We start from the raw sequence: 21,284 nt of genomic DNA, 5'->3' as shown, positions 1-21,284 counted from the left end.
AGGTTTGTGCAGTTCTTCCTGAGGCTGGGCTGTGGAAAGACGTCCCCGGACCCGCGCTCTCAGCCCGTGCTGCTGCAGTTCTCGGTGGACGGCGGCATGATCTGGGTCCTGATGCAGGAGTTCCTCTACAGCAACAGCAGCAACCAGGCGCACCTGGTGGCCCTGGAGATCCCACTCAGGGCCCGCACCCAGGCCACACGCCTGCGCTGGTGGCAGCCGTCCGAGAACGGCCACTTCCACAGCCCCTGGGTCATCGACAAGGTGAGACGACAGCCCTGCCTGCTACTGGCTAACGTGGATTGTACGAGTTTGATCTCGAAGGGTTATTTTCGTCTCTTCTTTATTGTATGCGACCAAAATCCATTAGATCTGCATGATCCACCGGTGTTTCTGCTTAACTCCCGGTCTTTGAGGACGTATAGTGTGACTCATTCCCCGTGAGGGATTCATATGCGCTGGCATATTTTTAGCCAGACAGCGGGTTACTTGTATTATTTGCCAGTTGTGTTTGTTATGTATGTTTGTTTGCCTTTATATAAACCCCAGAGCATTAGGTAAACAGTAAACACAAATACTTTGTGTAGCTAGCAAAAGGGCATTATTTGAAGTAATCCCCACAGATTAGCTCAAGGTCAGACAAAGGTTGGTTAAATATTTACATGATGTGAGGCGTTATAATTAACCCTGGCTCACCTTCCGTGTGTGTGTGTGTGTGTGTGTGTGTGTGTGTGTCTGTCCAGGTGGTGGTGGGTGGCAGTGCCAGTGGCTGGGGGCCTCTGGAGGATGACTTCTCCTCCACAGATGGGCGCTCGTGGCTGCTGCACCCCGGTGGCACCCGCATGCCCGTGTGTGGCTCGGACGGCGAGGCCTTCGCCTTCATCGAGAAGTCCAACACGCGCTACGGCGTCACCACCGACATCAGCGTGGGCCAGGACGCCTTCATCCAGTTCGACTTCTCCGCCTCCTGCTCAGTCACCAACTCCTGCTACTGTGAGCATCTCACTCGCCATCACACTCGCAATCACAGTCATCAAGAGGTCCTAACACCCCACCACAACACCATATCACACTCAGCTTTGTTCTTTAGCATCAGAATGCACGTTTCATGATTAGCATATAATAGAATAGAATGAAATTGTTTACATTTAGATTGAAATTGTTTACATTACTGACAATTTATTATTATATATTATTATATATTTATTATTATTTATTTTTTTAAAGTCAATTTAATGACTGTTGATGTATTTGTGTGTGTGTGTGTGTGTGTGTGTGTGTGTGTGTGTCTTTGTAGCAATTGAGCTGGAGTACTCCCTGGACCTGGGTCTGTCATGGCAGCCTCTGGTGCGTGACTGCCTGCCCACCAGTCCTGACTGCTCCTCCTACACCCTGCAGAGAGTGCTGGTGTCAGACACCTACAACAAGTGGGGCAGAGTGACTATCCCCATCCCCTCCTATGCCAGGTACATGCGCACACACACACACACACACACACACACACACACACACACACATACAGATACAGATACAGTCATGGACACAGAAACACACAGACTCCCTCACAATCAAGCATCTTTACAACTCCAGCCTTTACAGTCTCTCACAGATACAAATATTCATTCATGCCAGTTAATACCATACCATACCATACTGCCATGCACACTGCACATTCATTAGCTGGAGCATAGCTCTTCATTAAGTGCTGTTCATTTAAGTGCATTCAAAATTGTATAGAATTAAACTTGATTTTAAATACTTATGCTTATGGACCATGATATTAGCTTGAAGATATTGACCATGACTGGGTCTCTGACATCTCAAATGGGCCTTTTGAATGTATATATACTTATTATACTGTATGTGACCTGTCTGTCTGTTTCAGGTCCCCAGCCACACGCTTCCGCTGGTTCCAGGAGGCTCCTTTCGACAAGCAGCAGACCTGGGCCCTGGACAACCTCTACATCGGAGACGGCTGTCCCGACATGTGCTCTGGCCACGGCCGCTGCAAACAGAGCTCCTGCGTGTGAGCGACCCCTACTGTCCCGTCCACCCCGTCCGCCCTCTCACATGTTTTAAGAGACACAGAGCAAGATTGTGTATTCCTCGTGCTAATGTGTAGCTGGTTATACCACTTAGAACCACATGGTTGTTTCTGTGGTATCTTGTGGTTTTTAAACTATTACTTTGGACGTTTTGATAACATATTTAAGTGTTAATGACCTGAGTCATCTCCCTTTGCCCCCCCCCCCCCATGCAGGTGTGACCCAGAGTGGGGCGGTGAGTACTGTGATGAGCCCCTGGTGCAGCTGCCCACCCAGCTGAAGGACAGCTTCAGTCGTGCCCCCGCCCTCACCCACTGGCACCTGCTGACGGGGGGCAAGCTGAGCAGCGTGTGTGGAGCCGTGGCGTCAGGAGCGGCGCTGCACTTCAGCGGGGTATAAGCATTGGCTCTATATCTTCGTCTTCTGTAGTCACTCTGAATGTGTATGATTTAGTATTGGCTTGGCTGCTTGGCTTCTGCAATACGTTTGTGTCGTCTATGGAGATCAAATGTGTCGTAAACTTTGCCTTGCCTTGGCTTTGATCTCTCAGGTCATCTTTTTTTTCCTAATCTTTCCTAATCTGTGTGTGTGTGTGTGTGTGTGTGTGTGTGTGTGTGTGTGTGTGTGTGTGTGTGTGTGTGTGTGTGTGTACAGAGTTGCACACGGCAGCTGGTGACGGTGGATCTGAACCTGACGAACGCCGAGTTCATCCAGTTCTACTTCATGTATGGGTGCATGATCCCGCCTAGCAGCCGTAACCACGGTGTGCTGCTGGAGTTCAGCTTGAACGCAGGCATCACCTGGAGCCTGCTGGTGGAGATCTTCTACGACCATTACAGCAAGCCTGGGTAAGGACCAATCAGATCACTTCTAAGACCAGAACCGTGCACCCATTTTCTTCATAAATCTGTGTGCACATGAATACACTTAATGTCCACTCCCATGATTATCTTTATATGGCTTAGGACCTTAAATTGCACCTTAAATTGGTCGGATTAGCTCATACATCTTCTAGGTAAACCTGCCCATGGAAGGCGTGCATATGGAAGAACATGAAATTATCTTGCTGCACATCCTGTGGAATTATGATGGGAATTTGGATCACGCATGTGTTCAACGTTAAATTATGAATAATATGCTAACTGAAGCAAAGGTTAAATTCATATATTTATATATTCATATATGGATTTATCAGATCATGCGTTTCTCCCTTTTGCAATGTGCGCAGTGCACTGCTTAAATAAAGAAGGAATGAATCATCCAGACAATTATAAATGTATCAGCGGCAAAAGTATCACCTTTAATTGTCATGCCAGTAACCAGCATCTCCGTCCTCTGATTTCATAGCTATACATGATCACTACACCAAGATCAGTTTGGGAAATACTCACAGTATCAACACTTCTGATGTAGTTGTGCTGTTTAGCTGCTGACGGCCTGTGTGTATCTCCCCTCCACTGGCAGCTTTGTGAACGTGCTGCTGCCCCCTGCTGCACGGCAAGAGGGTGTGCGCGTGCGCTGGTGGCAGCCGCAGCATGACGGTGCCGACCACGGGGACTGGGCCCTGGACAACGTGCTAATCTCCGGCTCCGACTCCCGCGCCCACATCTCAGACACCTTCGGCGGCGTGGCCCTGCCCAACCACGAGAGGGCGCCAGCCGACGGGACGCCATCCAGCCGAAGTCCCACAGAAGAGATCGAGGCCAGCATAGGTAAGTCCATGCTCTATCTTTCTCCCTCTTTATTATACAAACATTATTTCTATTAGATAGCTGGACAGTAATTTGTTTACAACATTAATGTGTGTACCTGGAGATATACTGTGAAGTGTATCAAAGTGGCGATACCTGCCATTTAAAGATCTGGTATAGCCTAAAGCCATAAGCTGATATGGTGCTTCCTTCACGAAACCGCTCTTAAGCTTGCCTGAAGGTTCTTGTCTAATTAAATGACAAATTGTCTTATAATAGCAAACTATCAGGCAGGGTTAGTACAATGTATTTAGTCTGAAACGTGACACAGCTCCTCTCCCTCCCTCCCTCCTCCCTCCCTCTCTCTCTCTCCCTCCCTCTCTCTCTCTCTCTCTCTCTCTCGCTGTCACATAGTGGGTGATCACTGGCTCTTCTCAGAGGACTGTGCAGTGGAGCGCTTCTGCAACTCTCCCGATGGGGTCATGGCGTGTGGGAATGTGGACGGCAGAGAGGTGTACGCCATCACACACGACATCATGCCTGACAGAGGCTGGGTCATGCAGTTCAAGGTCACTTTCCATCCTGATCGCCTCCATGCAGCTCTGCTCTGTATGCTGTATAGAGACAAACAAACAGTGTTTTTGTTTAGATTGTCTTTATGTCTTTAAAAGTCATCCCAGCCTATGCCAACAGTTTGTGTATGTGTGTGTGTGTGTCTGCAGATTGCCGTAGGCTGCTCGCTGCCCGAGAGACACGCCGAGAGGCAGGTCCACGTCCAGTACTCGGTAGACTTCGGCGTCACCTGGAAGTACCTGGTGCCTCAGTGCCTGCCAGCCGACCCTCGGTGCGGCGGCCAGGTGTCCCAGCCCTCCGTCTTCTTCCCTGCCGACGGCTGGAAGCGGGCCGTGTACCCCCTGCCCGACAACCTGGCCGACACGTGAGTGGCCCCTCTGAGACGGGTTGTGACTGGATCACACTGACACTGCATGAGCCCAGTGGAGCAGCTGAACACAAGCACAGAGTCTCTGACTCAGGAAAGCTCTTATGTTTGAAGCTGGTGAAGCCACCAAGTGTATTTACCAGAACAATATTGACACCCATGAAGACAAGCACTACTTAAGAGTGTGTTGTTTTCTGGATTCGTGTTACAAGGTGTGATTTACTTAGGATATACAGTATTTAGCACATAGGGCTAAAACCTGGAGAACCAAAGTACTGTTAGAAAGACAACAAGCAAGGCAAACAGCCCACAGTAGACAAAATGTCATTTGAGCATAAAATGTCATTGTTAAAAAAGTTTTGGAAATGGTCCTGTAAATGTATGTTGTTTTGATGATGATGATGATGATGATGATGATAGAGTGTGTGTGTGTGTGTGTGTGTGTACAGGTCGGTGCGTTTCCGCTTCTTCCAGCAGCACTCGGACATGCAGTGGGCGCTGGAGAACTTCTACATCGGGCCGGCGTGTGAGAGCCACTGTGGGGGTCACGGGGACTGCTTGGACCAGCGCTGCCTGTGTGATCCCGGCTTCACGGGGCCCAACTGCTATGCCAGCGCACCCCTCAAGGTACCCAGCACTCACCACGCACCAGTGACAGAAATCATCGGCCATCTTCAGTGATCTGCAGCAGTCTGTCTTATCTTCTGTCATCCTTTTCTTTTCTTTTCTCTTCTTCTCTTATCTTCTTCTGTTCTTCTCTACTCTACTCTACTCTACTCTACTCTACTCTACTCTACCCTACGCTTCTCCTATCTAGGCCTCTCTGAAAGAGCGCTTTGACTGGGAGGGGACCCACGGGCCCCAGTGGCAGGTCCTTGAGGGTGGGCGGCCCTGCACAGACTGCGGGGTGCTGGTGGAGGGCACGGCGCTATACTTCAGTGGAGCTGATGCCAGGCAGGCTGTCACCGCGGACCTGGATCTCCGTGGATCCAAGTCAGTCACCCTCCTTATTTTACACACCATAATTACTATTATGAAGTCTACCAGAAGGATTGGTTTACAGATATTGTAGTCTTTTTGTCACGTTGTTTACTACTCTGTGTAGTAACCAGCATGTCTGCTGCCATGTGGTTGAGCATGATGTCATGTTGGTGCTTGGCAGGTTTGTGGAGTACTGGGCCAGGATTGGCAGTGAGGACAACATGACCATGTGTCACCGGCCCACCTGTCGCAGAGAAGGGGTGCTGCTGGACTACTCCACTGACGGAGGTGGGCTCCTCTAAACGCAGCCTCTTAAAATCACTCAGATTAAAACATTTACATTAAAACACTTCTAACACTTCTAGCAACAGATGCCAGTAAACAGTTGATAATGGCACCTGTCCTTCTTTCTTTCTGTCTATCATTTTTCTGTCCTTCTGCTCGCCAGGCGTGTCCTGGACCCTGTTGCATGAGATGGACTATCTGAAGTACGTGTCGGTGCGGAGGGACTACATCGTGCTGCCAGACGGGGCGCTCACCAACGCTACTCGCCTGCGCTGGTGGCAACCCTTCACCGTCTCCTCAGGGCTGGCCACGCCCAGTCTGGAGCGCGCCCAATGGGCCTTGGACAACATCCTGGTGGGAGGCTCTGACATCAATCCCAGCACTCTGTTGGACACATTTGATGATGGTAATGTTCTATATATGTTCTATATATAGGGACATCACAGGGACATTCACCTGAGAAGCATAGTCATCACCATTCAAACTACTCAATGTGGGCAATGTCGAGGACACCACAGGAAGAGTGTACCACTGATATCGCAGCTGTAACCTCACTATTGCTGAGACGGTATGCATGGTATTTCTTGGTCCAGGAAAAAGAACAGTACTTCTGTGCCAATGATCCCTTCCTTTACATTTCAGTTTAGGGAGGACATGGACATGTTTGTAGTAAATGTGTAAATAATTGCATCACTGCCAGGGATACTTCATGGGAGCCTTGGTGAGGGGGAAGAGCAGAGTGAAGTGGGGAACATGTCCTGATCGGCTTTGTGTTGGCTGCTCAGGTTCTTTGGTTGTTGAGCTGCTTTGTTTGCCAGGTTTCCTAGGTGTGCCTCTCTTTAGGTAAACCTGAGGGAGAAAAGAAACACACAACAAATTCATTTAGCAAACATTTTTAAAAAAAAAAATGCCAATCTGTACCATACCAAAAACACAATGTCACTGAAACTGATGAAGCATATGGTTGACCCATAATGATAACTGGTTTAAACCATTTGCACGTCATGACTGACGCACTGAATAGATACCTAGATGTTTTGTAGCGCAAAAGCATTTTCCAAATGTGCAAAACAAGTGCACTGCACAAGTGACCGGATGATATACGATATAAAAATGTTCTTCATTTGTATGTCTCTCTCCATCTCTCTCTCTCCATAATCTCTCTGAACATCTCTCTCTCCATAATCTCTCTGAACATCTCTCTCTCCATAATCTCTCTGAACATCTCTCTCTCCATAATCTCTCTGAACATCTCTCTCTCTCTCTCTCTGTCTGTGTTGCTCCTCCCTTCAGAGGGAGTTTCTCATGAGGAGAGCTGGAGTTTCTATCCCAATGCCGTCCGTACTGCCGGGTTCTGCGGCAACCCCTCCTTCCATCTGTACTGGCCCAACAAAAACCAGGATGGAACTCACAACATCCTGGCCACTCGGGAGCTCATCGTCCAGCCAGGCTACATTCTGCAGTTCAAGGTCTTGTACCAGTTGGCTTGTTGTTTTGAAGAAACATAATAAAGCTCATTCGTTTAAGGCTGTCAGAAGCCAGTAGTAACAGTCTATTTTAGCTTGTCTTTGCCCTTTTTGTAGATTGTGGTGGGCTGTGAAGCAGACACATGTGAAGACCACCATTCAGTTCTTTTACAATACAGAAAGGATGCCAGGTTTGTGTGCATGTGAATGCATGCGCATGTTATGTTGTGTGTGTGTGTGTGTGTGTGTGTGTGTGTGTGTGTGTGTGTGTGTGTGTGTGTGTGTGTGTGTGTGTGTGTGTGTGTGTGTGTGTGTGTGTGTGTGTGTGTGTATGTCGTGTTGTGTACATGTGTGTTTTTGTGTGGTAAATGAAACCAAACTGAAATATATTGGCCTTAATGTTGTACCCTGTTATACCTTGCCTCACTCATTGTGTTTGGCCTATTCCCTCTCTCTCTGTGGACACAGGTCTGACTCATGGCAGTTGGTACAATCCGCATGCCTCCCCTCCTCTGTCAACAACGTGGGCTGCTCCCCCTTCCAGTTCCATGAGGCCACCATCTACAGCCCAGTCAACAGCTCTGTATGGACCAGAGTCACTGTCCAGCTCCCTGACCATGTATCCTCTGGGTAATGTCTCACTTTACTTCCCCTCTCTCTCTCTCTCTCTCTCTCTCTCTCTCTCTCTCTCAGTTTCAGTGTCTTGCTCCCTTCGTGACATAATGTGTTGACATAATATGTTGCCAGTGTCATTTGTTTTCGGTGTCTTTTTCCCATGATGCAATCCATATGAGCTGCTTCCTGGTTCTTCCCCTCACAGTGCCACGGAGTTCCGTTGGATCCAGAAGGAGGGCGCCGGCGAGAGGCATGGCTGGGGTGTGGACCACGTCTACATTGGCGAGGCGTGCCCGAGCCTCTGCAGCGGGCATGGGTACTGCACGACTGGAGCTGTGTGCATCTGTGACGAAGACCACCATGGTGGGCAGCTCACCCTGCACTGTTTGCCCAACTGAGGATCACCCTAGGCTAGATCACATGTTCACATGCTACGCTAATGCTACTGAAGTGACAGTTTCACACTCATCTACCATCAACTTTAACCATGTGAAATGCTTGGTATTTCTGTGTTGATGCTACCTGATGTAAATGAACTACAGCATCTGAATGACAAACAATAGACAACGGCCATTTTTGTTAGTCTGTCTGGGCTCACATACCGGTAATCCCTTTAATATTCCCTCCCATCTTTCCCATTTCGATAAAATAAATAATTCGCTTCTGTTCGTCTCTCTCTCTCTCTCTCTCTCTCTCTCTCTCTCTCTCTCTCTCTCTCTCTCATCAGGTGACGACTGCTCACTCTCCAGCACTGACCTGCCCAGCTCGGTGAAGGACAACTTCGAGTCGGGTACGGTGTCCCAGGAGAGCTGGAGCCTGATCCAGGGCGGGGGTGTGGGCAGCGGCTGCGGCCAGCTCTCCCCTCACGCCCACGGGGACTCCCTCTACTTCAACGGCTGCAAGATGAGGCAGGCCGTCACCAAGCCCCTGGATCTCACCAGAGCCAGGTACCACGGGCCACCAGCAGAGGGCGTGACTAGAGAGGAGAAGATGGTTAATTTGGGACAGTGTTTCCTGTGGTAGAGCTGTTTCAGTGCACTGATGGAGTGGCTTTTTGTGATGTGTCAAATTCTTTGTGGTGTCACCCACTGAGTAGCTGTGAATGAGAGGCAGTTCAGTTCAGATTTGTCAAACTTTGGAGTAAATGGTGTAAATCTGTAAACTAATTCATTTCTGTTTCCCCATGTTTCACCCACTCATTTCCTCTTCCTGTCCTGGTCTTTCTTTCTCTCTTTCTCCCTTCCTCTCTCCCCTCCTCCATTTCTCCTCTCTGCTCTCTCCCTCCTTCCTTTCTTCTCTCACTCTCTCTCTCATTTTCTCTCTCTCTGTATCCTTCCCCCTCTGTGTCCGTCCTGCAGTAAGATCATGTTCGTGCTGCAGATTGGCAGCGTGTCTCAGACGGACAGCTGCAACACGGCGCTGGAGCAGGAGGACACGGTGGACCGGGCCGTGCTTCTGCAGTACAGCGTCAACAACGGGGTCAGCTGGCACGTCATCGCCCAGCACCAGCCCAAAGACTTCATCAAGGCCCAGAGAGTGTCCTACAACATCCCTCTGTGAGTGACAGGCGCAGTCACAGACACAGTCACAGACACAGTCACAGTCTCAGACACAGTCACAGACAGGCTCGCCAACTGACAAATACAATAACTATGGCTCTATGTTTAATATGTATTTTTTTTCCCCCAGAAGGTTGCCTTTATAATGCCACACTCAGTCTGATAACTAAATGTATAAAAGACCTGTATATGTTCACTACATTTCATATGTTCACTATAGTTCACTACATTTACAGATCTAAAAAGTGTGTGTGGAAATGTACAGACAGCACCCCTTATTGTGGCTCATGTGAAGGAGGACGTCCAGCAAACGTCCAGCAAGAGATACAATTGAACCTTTTTGCCATAACATGGTCTACAGTAGTTTACTCCTTAGTCTGGCTGTCTGTCTTTCTCTCTTTCATTCTCAATCCTCTCACTGACACTTTCACTGTGATTCACACTCCTTTAACTCATCCTGTCTCTTTCTTTCATCCTCTCTCTCTCTCTCTCTCTCTCTCTCTCTGCCTGTCTGTCCCCCTGTCTGTCTCCCTGTCTTGTCTGTGCTGCAGAGAGGCGCGTGTGAAAGGGGTGCAGCTGCGGTGGTGGCAGCCTCGGCACGACGGAGCGGAGCACGACCAGTGGGCGCTGGACCATGTGGAAGTCGTCCTGTGAGTACCTCCCCCAGCACAACCAGTGACCAGCCGAATGACCAGCCTACAGCACACTACAGCACACTACAGCACAGTACAGTACAGTACAGCACGACTGGTCTGACTGCTCCTCAGGGTTGCCCTGTACCTTCCCCAGCACAACCAGTGACCAGCCGAATGACCAGCCTACAGCACACTACAGCACAGTACAGCACAGTACAGTACAGTACAGCACGACTGGTCTGACTGCTCCTCAGGGTTGCCCTTTACTCCAACTACTCCAAGCAGTCTGTCCAAAATACATACACACAATATACATACATACATACATATACAGGGCAGAACATAAAGTATATACATATCTATACATACATACATATCTATGTACACCTCCACGCACAAAACCCTTTTACACAGACATGCTCACAGTTAGGTCTTTAACATCTATCTACAGATAGTTCCATTCGCATTCAAAATCATCGAATCGCATAAGTCAAATCAATTCAACGCTCAATTGTATGTTTTGTGTGATCGTCCTCAGTTCATCTATGTTAAGTGTTACTCTTCATTAACAGGAAGATTAACTGTGTGTGAGAAATATTGGGAGACCACGGTGTTCAAAGTAGTGCAAATTAGAGCATTCAGATACTTGGAATAGGAGAGTGAGCTTTTGCCTCTATGAAATGCTGCTAACGCTCTTCATAAATACAGCTTGCATTGTCATTTCAGAGTTATTAATTAGTCATCACTTCTAGTCAGGTTTTCAGGTTTTTGATGTTTTCATGGACAATATTTAAGGGTTTTGCTAAACTTGGAGTCTCAAGAACTGCAAGCTCCTTCATGTAATCTGCACAGTATCACACAGTAACCCTTTTGACCATGTTTCACAAACCCCACACACACACACACACACACACACACAAAGAGCACAGTCCCTGTCCTGCCTCCTTCCCCACCACACACACACACACACACACTCCCCTTCCCGCTCTCCCCCCCTCTCCTCCCGTTGTTCTAACAGTGTCAGCCAGACACCAACCATGTTCCAGATCCTCACTCTGCTCTCTTTGATCTGTGTTCTGTCCATCACTCCTCCTCTCCTCTCCCTCTCACTCCACTCCTCTCCTCTCCTCTCCTCTCCTCTCCTCTCCTCTCCTCTTCAACCTCCTTGTTTTGGTTTCACTTGCCTGGCCCTGCCCACATAACGCTAACACACTAACCTGTCTGCCCGAATGGCACCCCGTCTTCCTCCTCCTCCTCCTCCTCCTCCTCCTCCTCCTCCTGCTCCTCCTGCTCCTCCTCCTGCACCTCGGCCTCTCGCCCTCATGCTCTTTGGCCAACTCTCCTGGCTCCTCATTAATATCCTTCCTGTCATTCATCACCCTGCACTTCTCTCGTCCTTCATCCTCTGTCTGTCCCTGCTGAAATGGTCCTCTCTCCTCTGATCTCTTGTTGTGTCTCTTTGTCTCATCTCTCTCTCTCTCTCTCTCTCTCTCTCTCTCTGCAAATGGATCCTTTGGCTCTCTTCAATCTCTGTCGCAAATCTGTTTGTTTCTCAACATCTGTCTGTCTGTTTGTTTAATGGTCACTGTCATTTTCACTCTGCCACCTATGTTCTCCCATTTCTTTCCTCTTTTTCCATCAACTCAACCTCTCGCTTTACACGTCTTCCAAATACCATCTCTTGCTCTCCATACGCCCATTTCTTTCTCTCTCTCTGTTGCTCTGTTTCTTCTCCCTCTCTCTTTCTACCTCTTTATATATCTTGTTTTCTCCTTCTCTCTTTCTTTCTTTCTCTCTGACTTCACTTCTTCTGCTCTCCTCCCTTTTCGCACCCCAGCCTCCCCAGGCCGGGGTTCTTGCCCCCCCAGACCTTTCTGCGAGCCAGCAGTCCCCTCCTGCCCCTCCCCTCTCGCGCTCTAACCTTTGCTCTCTTCTGTATTCTGCTCCCTCTGGCATGGCTGTAGAGTCAGGTAAGTTCTCCGTCTCCTCCCGGAATGCAGCCCTCCCCTCCCAACCCCCCCCCTCCTCCTCCTCCTCCTCCTCTACACCTGTCCCAGACCAGTCCTCCACCTCCTTCATCATCACCACCACCATCATCATCATCATCATCGTCTGCCCCTCCAGACCCACCTCTCTTGCACCCCTACGCAGAGTCTAGAGTCTCCAGATGTCATAGCAGCTTGTAGGGCCAGGGTAGACTCAAGGGAAGTCCATGGTGTCCAGTGTGGCTAGGGGCGTCGCACTGCGCCAGAGATGAGTCATAAGAAAATATATCAAGTGTTCACTTCTTGCAACTACGAAAAGCTATAAGTGAGTGCCGGGCGGGGTGTGAAATATGTCCTGAGTTTATGTCATTTTGATTACTTTTTGTTAGCCTCCAGTAATCTTTACCTGTTTAATTTAAAAGGAAGTGAGTTTTTTTCTAATCTCCAAAAAAGATGACTGAGGCGAGCAGTTTTTTGTTGTTGTTATTGCTTTGGATTACATTATTAAAAATCTGAAGAGACAATATAACTTCCTCAGCAAGAATTGCGGCAAAATGCAAGTGGAATGAATTATACAGTATCAAGAGAACTTCTCTAGCATTCAGACTACAGTCTCGCAATAGATAGGTTGTTTTTTTATGTTTGTTTTGGCAGGCTACCCAGTAGACTTAACTTCAACATAACACACTAAAGGTTAAGTTCTGCTCACAGTATCGAGAGGATGTTTGTACAGCACAAGATTCATACATGTTTCAATGGCACCCTGGTCTCTGTTTGTGCGGTTTATTTATGTGGAGTTTCCTATCAGTGTTTGCTTTCAGTTTTATGTCAGTGTGGTTGTGGTCCTTATGTGTTGACTTGGTTGGTGTGGAAAGCCTTTTCAATTATTAACTGATTTGTTTGTGCAGAAAAGCAGATAACAGTAATAGCTAAGAATGTATCCTTGACAGATCCTTGACAGAGATAGCTTTTGTAGCAAGGCAAGGAAAAGCTGCTGTTCAGACACTTACACACCAAAGACTAAGCTCAGTCGTGGCTAGATGTCTCTGAATGTGTGGGTCCATGCCCATTTCCCCATGTCTAGCCGTCACATCACCATAGTGAGAGAACACAGCTCTTTGTCCAACCTCCTGAAGAGCGTCCACTGGCCTGTAAAACATGCTGGCGATGTGACTGATAGCTGTGTTACCCACCATCCGTTCACTTCAGTGCCCCATCAGTCATCTGTAGAGCGCAAGCATCCAACAACCCCAGGAACCCCTGCATGGCTTCAGTCTCCCCGCTGACGCTCATCTCCCGCCCAAAGAGATCCATGGCTGCTTTGAGCGTCATGGTGGAGTTAGGCGGAGAGTTTGCCATTGTCCTCCCCCTCCAAGGGGAGAAGACAACAACTAAAATGGGCAGAAACTCCCAACTTGGCCAGTCCTCCCCCCACCAGCTTTCCCCCCTTCCCCCAAAACACCTCCATGTCCCCGCCATTTGTGTCCTCCACCCCAACCCCCACCCCACCCTTCCCACCTGCTTTGCAGAGGCCCACGTGCCTGCCCTGGCTGCACACCTGGCTCACTGGCTCCGCCCTGTTGGATGGAAGAGGCAATGACAGGCTAAGCAAGAGCGAATCTCACCATTTTTTGTCTTGTTCTACTGTTTCGTTACCTTTTTTTGTTCCTGGTGTCTTTTCTGTTACAAGCGCAACGTCTTCTTTATTTCAGTCTGTTCTGTTTTATTTGTCTTTGTCCCCTATTCTTACCCCTGAGTGATGGCTTTTACGTGAACTCTGACCTCAAACACTCAGGGACCAAAATCAGAGTTCAGGAGAAAACATAAAAAAAGCCTCTGAGATTACAGAGCTGTCCAGTGTCTTTGTGTTTTTGTGTTATGTGTGTCGTTCTGCTTGCTTGCTGTTTGCTTCAACCACTGAGGACATGTAGCACACAAAATGAGCTCTATTGACACACTGGGGCACTTTCATTTTTAACAGATATAGGAAGATGAGCCATTTTCTAACAGCTCTAAGTCATAAAAGGCGATAGTTCCAAACAGGTGGATCATGTTGTACAATGTCAACGGATTGACTTGAAGTCAGAGTCCAATATAATCAGATGATGTGAGTGTTTGAGGTTTGGGTTAAAATGGCCTTATGGCTGCTAGCATGGGTGTCTTAGATTACTAGTTAGCTTTGTGTGTAGAGTAGAGTGGATGTCTGTGAGTGAACGAGAGAGTGTGTGTGAATCCAGATTGTCATTCTTCCAATTGGTAACCATGTGTCATTTCCTCTCCTCCTCTCTCCCTCTCACCCTCTCTCTCTCTCCCGCCAGCACCCGCAAACAAAATTACATGATGAACTATGCCAGACAGACCGGACTCCGTCATTACTACAACAGGAAGAGGCGGGCACTGAGACAGCGCGCCTAATCCGAATAGGTCAAAAAGCAAGGTTCTGACCTGCCAATCACACATAAACCTGCACACCACATCCTTTCCCTGTTGACATAGCAACTACGCCCTGTCGAATCCCACCCACCAGTGGATTCCAGTCAGCCTTAGACCATCCCACCCTCTCTTTGACAGACACATGGGCCATCCAATCCGTTTTCAGCTGCAGCCAATCAAAGCCTTCTAAAGGAGGTTCACAGGAAGGAGAAGAGCAACAACAGAAGTGGCCATTTTGTTTACCTTGTTCATGGACTCTCGAGTTTGTTTTTTATTGATTATTGCTGTTGATATTTTTATTTTTCCTGTTCAAGTTGTGATACTACCCCCTATCCCCAGGCTCTCCCCTCTCACCCTTCCTCCTAACACACTGTGAAGTTTTATGAAATCACTGATGATGATGATGATGATTAAAGTTATGACGAAGAAGAGGATGTGGCCATGGAGTTTTGACTGAGCTGGAGAAGACGTCTCCACCAGTCTGAACCGGTGCCCTGAGGAAGTGAAGGCGGAAGACGAAGGCAGAGTTTTGACAGTGTTGAAAAAGGATAGCAGTGATGAAGATGCTATAACGAGTACTGTGTTCTTGCTGTTCTGTGTGTCTGTGGATTCTTTTTTGTGATGAGTTGACTGTGGTGTTGCGTTCATTCGTTCGTTCATTTTATACTAATTCTGATACTTTTGGGGTTTGTTTACTTTCTCTCGTTTATCCGGGATGGACAAATGAGGGCCGAGGGAAAGACGACCTCGGGATCAGAAAGAGGGAAAGAATGAAATACGGGGGGTGGGGGTGGGGAGAAGAAAAAAGAAAAAACTCAAAAATAAAAAGACTGATCAATGATTTTTTTTTTTTTTTTGGTTTTTATTATTTTTTATATATGTTGGTTCCCAAAATACAGATATTTATGGTAAATGGTTCTCCATGTAACCTATTTAAGATGCACTGTGTGTGAAATCTGTCTGTTATTTTCTAGTGTTAAGTTATTAGGCAGTCGAGTCAGACTCTCAGACTGCATTGAGCCCCCACGCCCTTCCCCACCCCGTCCCCACTCCTCTTCTCTTGTGATGTTACCTCCTCCTCTCCCCCCGCTCCCCTTCTCCCTCCCCCTCCTCCCCATCCCCTCTCAGCCCACCCCTCTCTGTTAAGTTCTGATACCTGGAGGTGAGGATTGCCCTGTCAGTGTTGTTTTTTGAAGTCTGTGTAACATGGACCCTCTCCTCCCCGTGTAGCTCCAGTATAGCAATCTCCTGTATATATATGTATATCCACCATGGGAAGACCCAGCCGCCTTATTAAAAGGGAAATAAAGAACTGTCCAAACCTCCAAACATCTGCCTAATGTTTCTTTGTGTGTGTGTGTGGGCGACAGTGGTACAGTAGGTAGAGAAGTCGTTTAGTAATCAGCAGGTTGCTAGTTCGATTCCCTGTCGAAGCGTCCTTGAGCAAGACACTGAACCCCTAATTGCTCCTGATGTGCAGTGTGCCATCAGTGTAAATGTAAAATGTGTATACATTGTAAGTCGCACATATGTAAGTCGCTTTGGATAAAAGCGTCTGCTAAATGACTAAATGACTAAAATGAAGTGTGTGTCAGAGCAGAAAAATGACAGTCAGTGTGTTAATGAACGTTAAACTGAGCAGATGACACCTTTAATTGATCCATGCACACAATACTGTGTGGGATCGAATACAAAATATCTTAACAATAGAAATAAACACTATAAAAACAACATGTGTGTTTTGCTGATGAGGCACAGTTAGCTGACTGGCCTGCTTAGCCCCATACTGTGTCCAGACTTGGATCAGGGTAAATATATTACAACTGTTTATATAAGAGCATGCAGTTTAAACTAGTCCTGCAAGCATTCTGTCCATCTGTGTCGCTCCCCTTTAAACTGCAGTCCAGAGAATCCAAAGTACCAATACGTCATCACTGTTCAAAGAGATCACGTTGCATGCAACAACCTTTGCCAGGGCCTTTGTTAGAGCCACCAGTTGCTCAGTAATGCCACAACACCCACCATCAACCCTAGGAGGTGCCAGGAGGCTGTGGGACACCAGCCAGCATTGCAGTAGTTCCAGTCACAGCAGGAGTTGGTCATGCTCACATTATGGTAGAGGAAGGTTATGTACTGCGTCACGTGGCAGTCTTTTTCCCAGAGGCAGCCTTTGTTGAAGTAGAAAAAGCCGTTCCCATATTTGCCATTTCCTTTGGCGCAGACCATCCCCGGAGAGCATATAGACAGGACAGGCTGGCACTTGCCTACGGTGGGCGTCAATTTGCAGTAAAAGCACAACACATTTGCACACTGCAGAGGGACGGGCAAAAACAGCAGGACACCCAGAAAGGCTAAATGAAATTTAGATCCAAAAACAGAGATGCTCACACCTGTTTGGATGTGGGCTTTCATTTTTTCCACAAGGAAAAAAAAAAAAAAAAATCCTTTTGTAAAACCGACTGTTGAAATTAACCTTGACCACTGAGGAAGACGGAGTGTCTAACAGTCAGCTGCTGAAAACATTCAAAATGACAACAAAATAGCAGCGACGTTCTTCCCTGAACATAGTCCAATCCACAACAGAGGGCATCTGAGGTCACCACTTTATAAGCAATGAACCTCTGACCCAATTCCACCTTTTAATTACACAGGTGCTGAGATTAGGCTTTAATTGGGTGCAGCTGCAGGTAACTTGCAATTGATTTGGAGGTGTGTTCAGCTGCCAAAGACCACAATCAAAGAACTGCACCAGAGGATTCGTTAACACACTCACTTTCTCTGAAGAAAACCACTTAGACCACAATTAGATTCAAACATTATTTTTAATAGCAGGGTTTATAGTTGATGGCTGCTGAACATGTTGAGAGGGCCTAAGAGAGCCGCATGCCTGATGCTCTCTCTAGTTCCCATGCTGCAGAGAATGACATACCTTCATTTATTCCCCACTTACAATTACTCTTTTTCTCCCACACACACATTTGACGATTATTATTATTCAGTCCTTTTCCAGTCTTTTCTGGACATGGGGAAAGATGACAGTGATAAATGACCACTTTCCCCATGTCATGCCATATGTACGAAAAAGTCTAGACCACCATCTTAAACACCATCTAAAGCCAGAGAGGTGGAGTTTTCGGGACAGAGATCCAGAGGGTCGGGGGTGGTGGTGGTGATGTTGGCGGTTGCCTCCGGGTCCAGGCCCAGCAGCCTCTCGAGTGCGCTTTCAGGCGTGGGGGGCTCGTTGCAGCGGTATCGACAGCAACAGGTGTAGGTGAGGTTAACGCCGATAAGACGGTGCTGTCGAATTTCGGACGAGCCGCAGAGGTGCGCCGCCACACAGCCCTGCGAGGAGAAGATATGGAGAGGGCCATAATACCCCTTGCCTGTGAAGCAGCGCTGGGTAGAAAGGCACTCTGTGGTGACGTTGATGGAGGGCTTTCGTTTGTACATCAGAGGGCTGTAGTTACACACCAGGACCCCAGAAGCCAACCAGGAGAGCGTCACACACCAAAAGAGGCACAGCGCTGCCCTGTTAAGGAGCGCAGGGATGGACCTAGACAGATTAAAAAAAACAGGTGTATGATGAGTAGTAACCGATTTAAAGAAATTAAACTGAGCTGTTCAAGTTTCAGGCGCCACTGAGCTGATATTCAAAAAGTCTTGGGGTGTTACTGCTAAGGTTTTAGATTTAGATAGAGTTTCCACTGAATACAAAGTCAGTACAGAGTTGCTCACCTTTGCGTCGTCATGGCCTGCCGTGGTGTTGGTCTATCCTCACATAAACAGGAACCACATTGGTGCTGTTGTACTAATGAAATAAATGCACACAGGACTCCCTTATTTGATTGGATTATTTGATTCCCTTATTTGATTGGATGAATGCAAATTACAAGTCAGAGGCAGTATAATGATTCTCAGGTGCATGACTTTGTTCTGCTTAGTCAAAGTAAGCCTTTGGAAGCTGTTACCGTAGTAAAGACCAAAAATACCTTCATGTTTATTTGGTCTGATAACATCATGGTTATGTTATGGAGGCTAGTATGTAATATCTATGTAATATTCATGCTGTTCTTGTAGCCAAAGGTTTGTCTCTACAGAAAGTCTAGTTTGCCTCAGGTTTTGATGTGTTTCATTGGCAGCTGTAATCAGTTTAAGTATCTAAATCTCTTAAACGTTAAGATTGAGAGCTACTTTGACACCCTACTGGGTCTGTTGTAGAGAAGGAACATGACACAAAAAAGTGTAAAAATGCATTTATACTGTATTTACGCAATAAAGTAAACAACAAATAGTGCAACAAATGTAAAGCATTGTGATGTTTTCTCTACAATGCGGTTTCCCAAAAAGAAAATTTGATGATAACAACAATAGCGCCCTCTAGTGACTCTAGATGAACATGACACAAATAGATTCATTTTCACTGCTCTCCTCCCCCAGTCTGTTTCTGCTTAGCAGGTGAGGTGAGGCCACTACAGCAGCAGCCCTCTAGATCTGCTCTGCAGTCTGCCATCACTCCTGTTTGAAGGACAGTTTTCCTCTTTTGCCAACGCTGTTCTTACAGAGTGGCTCCTGCAACACAATGGCAAACCAACAGAGCTGTTCACATAAAGTTGACAAAAAGATGTAATTCATTAAAATGGGTTTGTTTTAACATCGCCTAAAGCCTTTTGATCCTTATAGTCAGTTAATTAAAAGGCATGAAGTCTTTGTACTCACTGTTAGCTGTTCTTCCTCATCCATATCATCATCCCACTCCTCCTCCTCCTCCTCCTCCTCATTTCTTTCCTGTTCCCCTGGGTCATACTCATACACGGGGACGAGTTCATGTCTCAGTTCATCAAGCCTAAAAAAAAAAACAGATTCTGTGATCACACTGCAATACATCTGCTCTATAATATCACGTTATGCAACGTACAAAGGTGATAAGAGATTTATTCACATTTCATTTTACACAAGGGTGTTAGATGTTAGTAACATAGACATGTCTATGTGCTCTGTTATTCTGCCTTTGACAGAAATATTTATATGCTAATATGTTAACCTGTCCCTGCAGGTGCTGATTTACTCTCTAGCAAGAAGAGACTTTGTGAATGTAATTATCCCTACCTCCTTTTCCTTCTTAGGTGACAAGCCTACAGGGAAATAAAAAGAAAAGAAAATGAAAGAAAATAAGCTTGATGTCTGCAGTGTTGTTTGAAAATGTGTTTTAACCTGATGTATTGTTCACACATGAAAATACACCTGGGCTCGAACTCGAAAGGGCATTGCCACATATCAGTTGTGTTTGGCTTGAGGTCACTTTAACACAGTATGGTAGTACAGTAGTACGTACGGTACAGCCAGGAGGAGCAAGCCTACAATCAAGAATGTCCAAACCTCCAGAGCTGCAGGTCAGACAGTGCACCTGCTATGTAAGGGTGTGATATGGGGCTGACATTATGCAGAGCTGGGATGCAAGTTTTCCACTAAGTTACATCAAGATGGTTAGATAGTCATAAGGAACATACAATGAAACATTAAAAAAAAACATAAAATCAACAGCATAGACATTGATTTGACATGTTAGCACTGCAAGTGAAAGAGACAGGCAGAAACAATTCTAGTTCAGAAGACTTCTCACCAGAGCAAGGATAAGAGACACTAGTAGGACGAGTCCGACTAAGGGGAAGAGGTAAATACCATAGATATAGTTGAATGAGAGCTGGTCCTGAGTTGCATTGCCAGCACTCGAAGCCTGATGCAACCACCCCAATCCAAATGACTTGTGCATCATTATCTCTGTATGAGAGATGAAAATACAGTTTTGTTGGAGATTGGAATCGGTTCTACCTTGGCATATTCATTAGCTATGAGCCAAACATGAACATACAGACACACAATCTTCACTGGACACACAGTACACAGTCTGTTCAATGAATCTGCTTACCTGTGCAAGAGAGATGGCCTCCTGTGAGGTGAGCAGAAACCTGTAGATAGAAGAGGAAACATCGTCTTCTGAGAAGAGCAGTTGAGTGTAACCTGCTCTATGGCATTCCAAAGCTGGGAGTGAGTGGAAAGACCTGTCATGGGGCAGAACCATAACACAGGAGGCAGCAGCAAATAAGATTTGGTCTTTTGCGTTGAGAGTACGTACCCCCTTCCTTTAATATGGATGACAGATAAGCATCAACACATCTGGATTTGTAGTGCATTTGTAGAGCTTTTTGTTTCTACACAAGTGGGAATGTTAGTTAGACTACAATTGAACTACCTAACACTTCAATAAATAAATATGTTTATATATAATATATAAAAATTAATTTGCACAGACTTTTTCAAAATGATTGTCCAGACTTGAATATTTTCTAGTCTCAGTGTGAGAAAACTAGAAAGAATTTATGAAATATTCGATAAAATGTTTTATCCTAAAAGATATATTTGTATGTGATACAGTGATAACATAAAGCCAAAATAACCAGACAACCCGTTCTTTTAAACAATTTTTCACTTGAAAGTGGTTTCATTTGAACGTAGTTTTCAATGGAAAGTTATACTTTCAGTCGTCAGTTGTGAGGACGTCAATATGCTAACAGCAGAAGCTTACCAGCTGAAGGGGTTATTGGATCTGCATGTTATCGCATTTAGGCACAGAAAGCGTAGCGACACATAGCAA

General features: G+C 46.6%; 2 protein-coding genes across 2 annotated transcripts in view; one reads left to right on the top strand and one right to left on the bottom strand.

Moving 5' to 3' along the window:
- Positions 1-15,961, top strand: part of reln (reelin) — a 108,755-nt gene extending 92,794 nt beyond the window's left edge. Inside the window, exons 44-65 of the mRNA XM_031565283.2 lie at positions 3-261; positions 741-990; positions 1,295-1,463; positions 1,883-2,023; positions 2,258-2,435; positions 2,697-2,890; positions 3,507-3,754; positions 4,148-4,302; positions 4,456-4,670; positions 5,123-5,300; positions 5,491-5,666; positions 5,836-5,942; positions 6,103-6,345; positions 7,233-7,408; positions 7,523-7,596; positions 7,874-8,035; positions 8,226-8,383; positions 8,748-8,967; positions 9,379-9,576; positions 10,131-10,229; positions 12,179-12,184; positions 14,518-15,961. Coding sequence (XP_031421143.1) covers positions 3-261; positions 741-990; positions 1,295-1,463; positions 1,883-2,023; positions 2,258-2,435; positions 2,697-2,890; positions 3,507-3,754; positions 4,148-4,302; positions 4,456-4,670; positions 5,123-5,300; positions 5,491-5,666; positions 5,836-5,942; positions 6,103-6,345; positions 7,233-7,408; positions 7,523-7,596; positions 7,874-8,035; positions 8,226-8,383; positions 8,748-8,967; positions 9,379-9,576; positions 10,131-10,229; positions 12,179-12,184; positions 14,518-14,614 — 3,703 coding nt within the window. The 3' untranslated portion in view covers positions 14,615-15,961. The remainder of the gene's footprint in view (positions 1-2; positions 262-740; positions 991-1,294; positions 1,464-1,882; positions 2,024-2,257; positions 2,436-2,696; positions 2,891-3,506; positions 3,755-4,147; positions 4,303-4,455; positions 4,671-5,122; positions 5,301-5,490; positions 5,667-5,835; positions 5,943-6,102; positions 6,346-7,232; positions 7,409-7,522; positions 7,597-7,873; positions 8,036-8,225; positions 8,384-8,747; positions 8,968-9,378; positions 9,577-10,130; positions 10,230-12,178; positions 12,185-14,517) is intronic.
- Positions 15,962-17,435: 1,474 nt separating this feature from the next.
- LOC116219629 (protein Bouncer-like) lies at positions 17,436-18,444 on the bottom strand. The gene is made up of 2 exons (XM_031563253.1): positions 18,368-18,444; positions 17,436-18,185 (listed from the first exon to the last, which is right to left on the bottom strand). Exons 1-2 carry the CDS (start codon positions 18,379-18,381, stop codon positions 17,732-17,734), a joined length of 468 nt encoding a protein of 155 aa, XP_031419113.1. The 5' UTR covers positions 18,382-18,444; the 3' UTR covers positions 17,436-17,731.
- Positions 18,445-21,284: the final 2,840 nt, after the last annotated feature.

This window comes from Clupea harengus, chromosome 3 (assembly GCF_900700415.2).
Source record: "Clupea harengus chromosome 3, Ch_v2.0.2, whole genome shotgun sequence".
Classification (NCBI taxonomy): domain Eukaryota; kingdom Metazoa; phylum Chordata; class Actinopteri; order Clupeiformes; family Clupeidae; genus Clupea; species Clupea harengus.
This window is presented reverse-complemented; position numbering and strand designations above follow the sequence as displayed.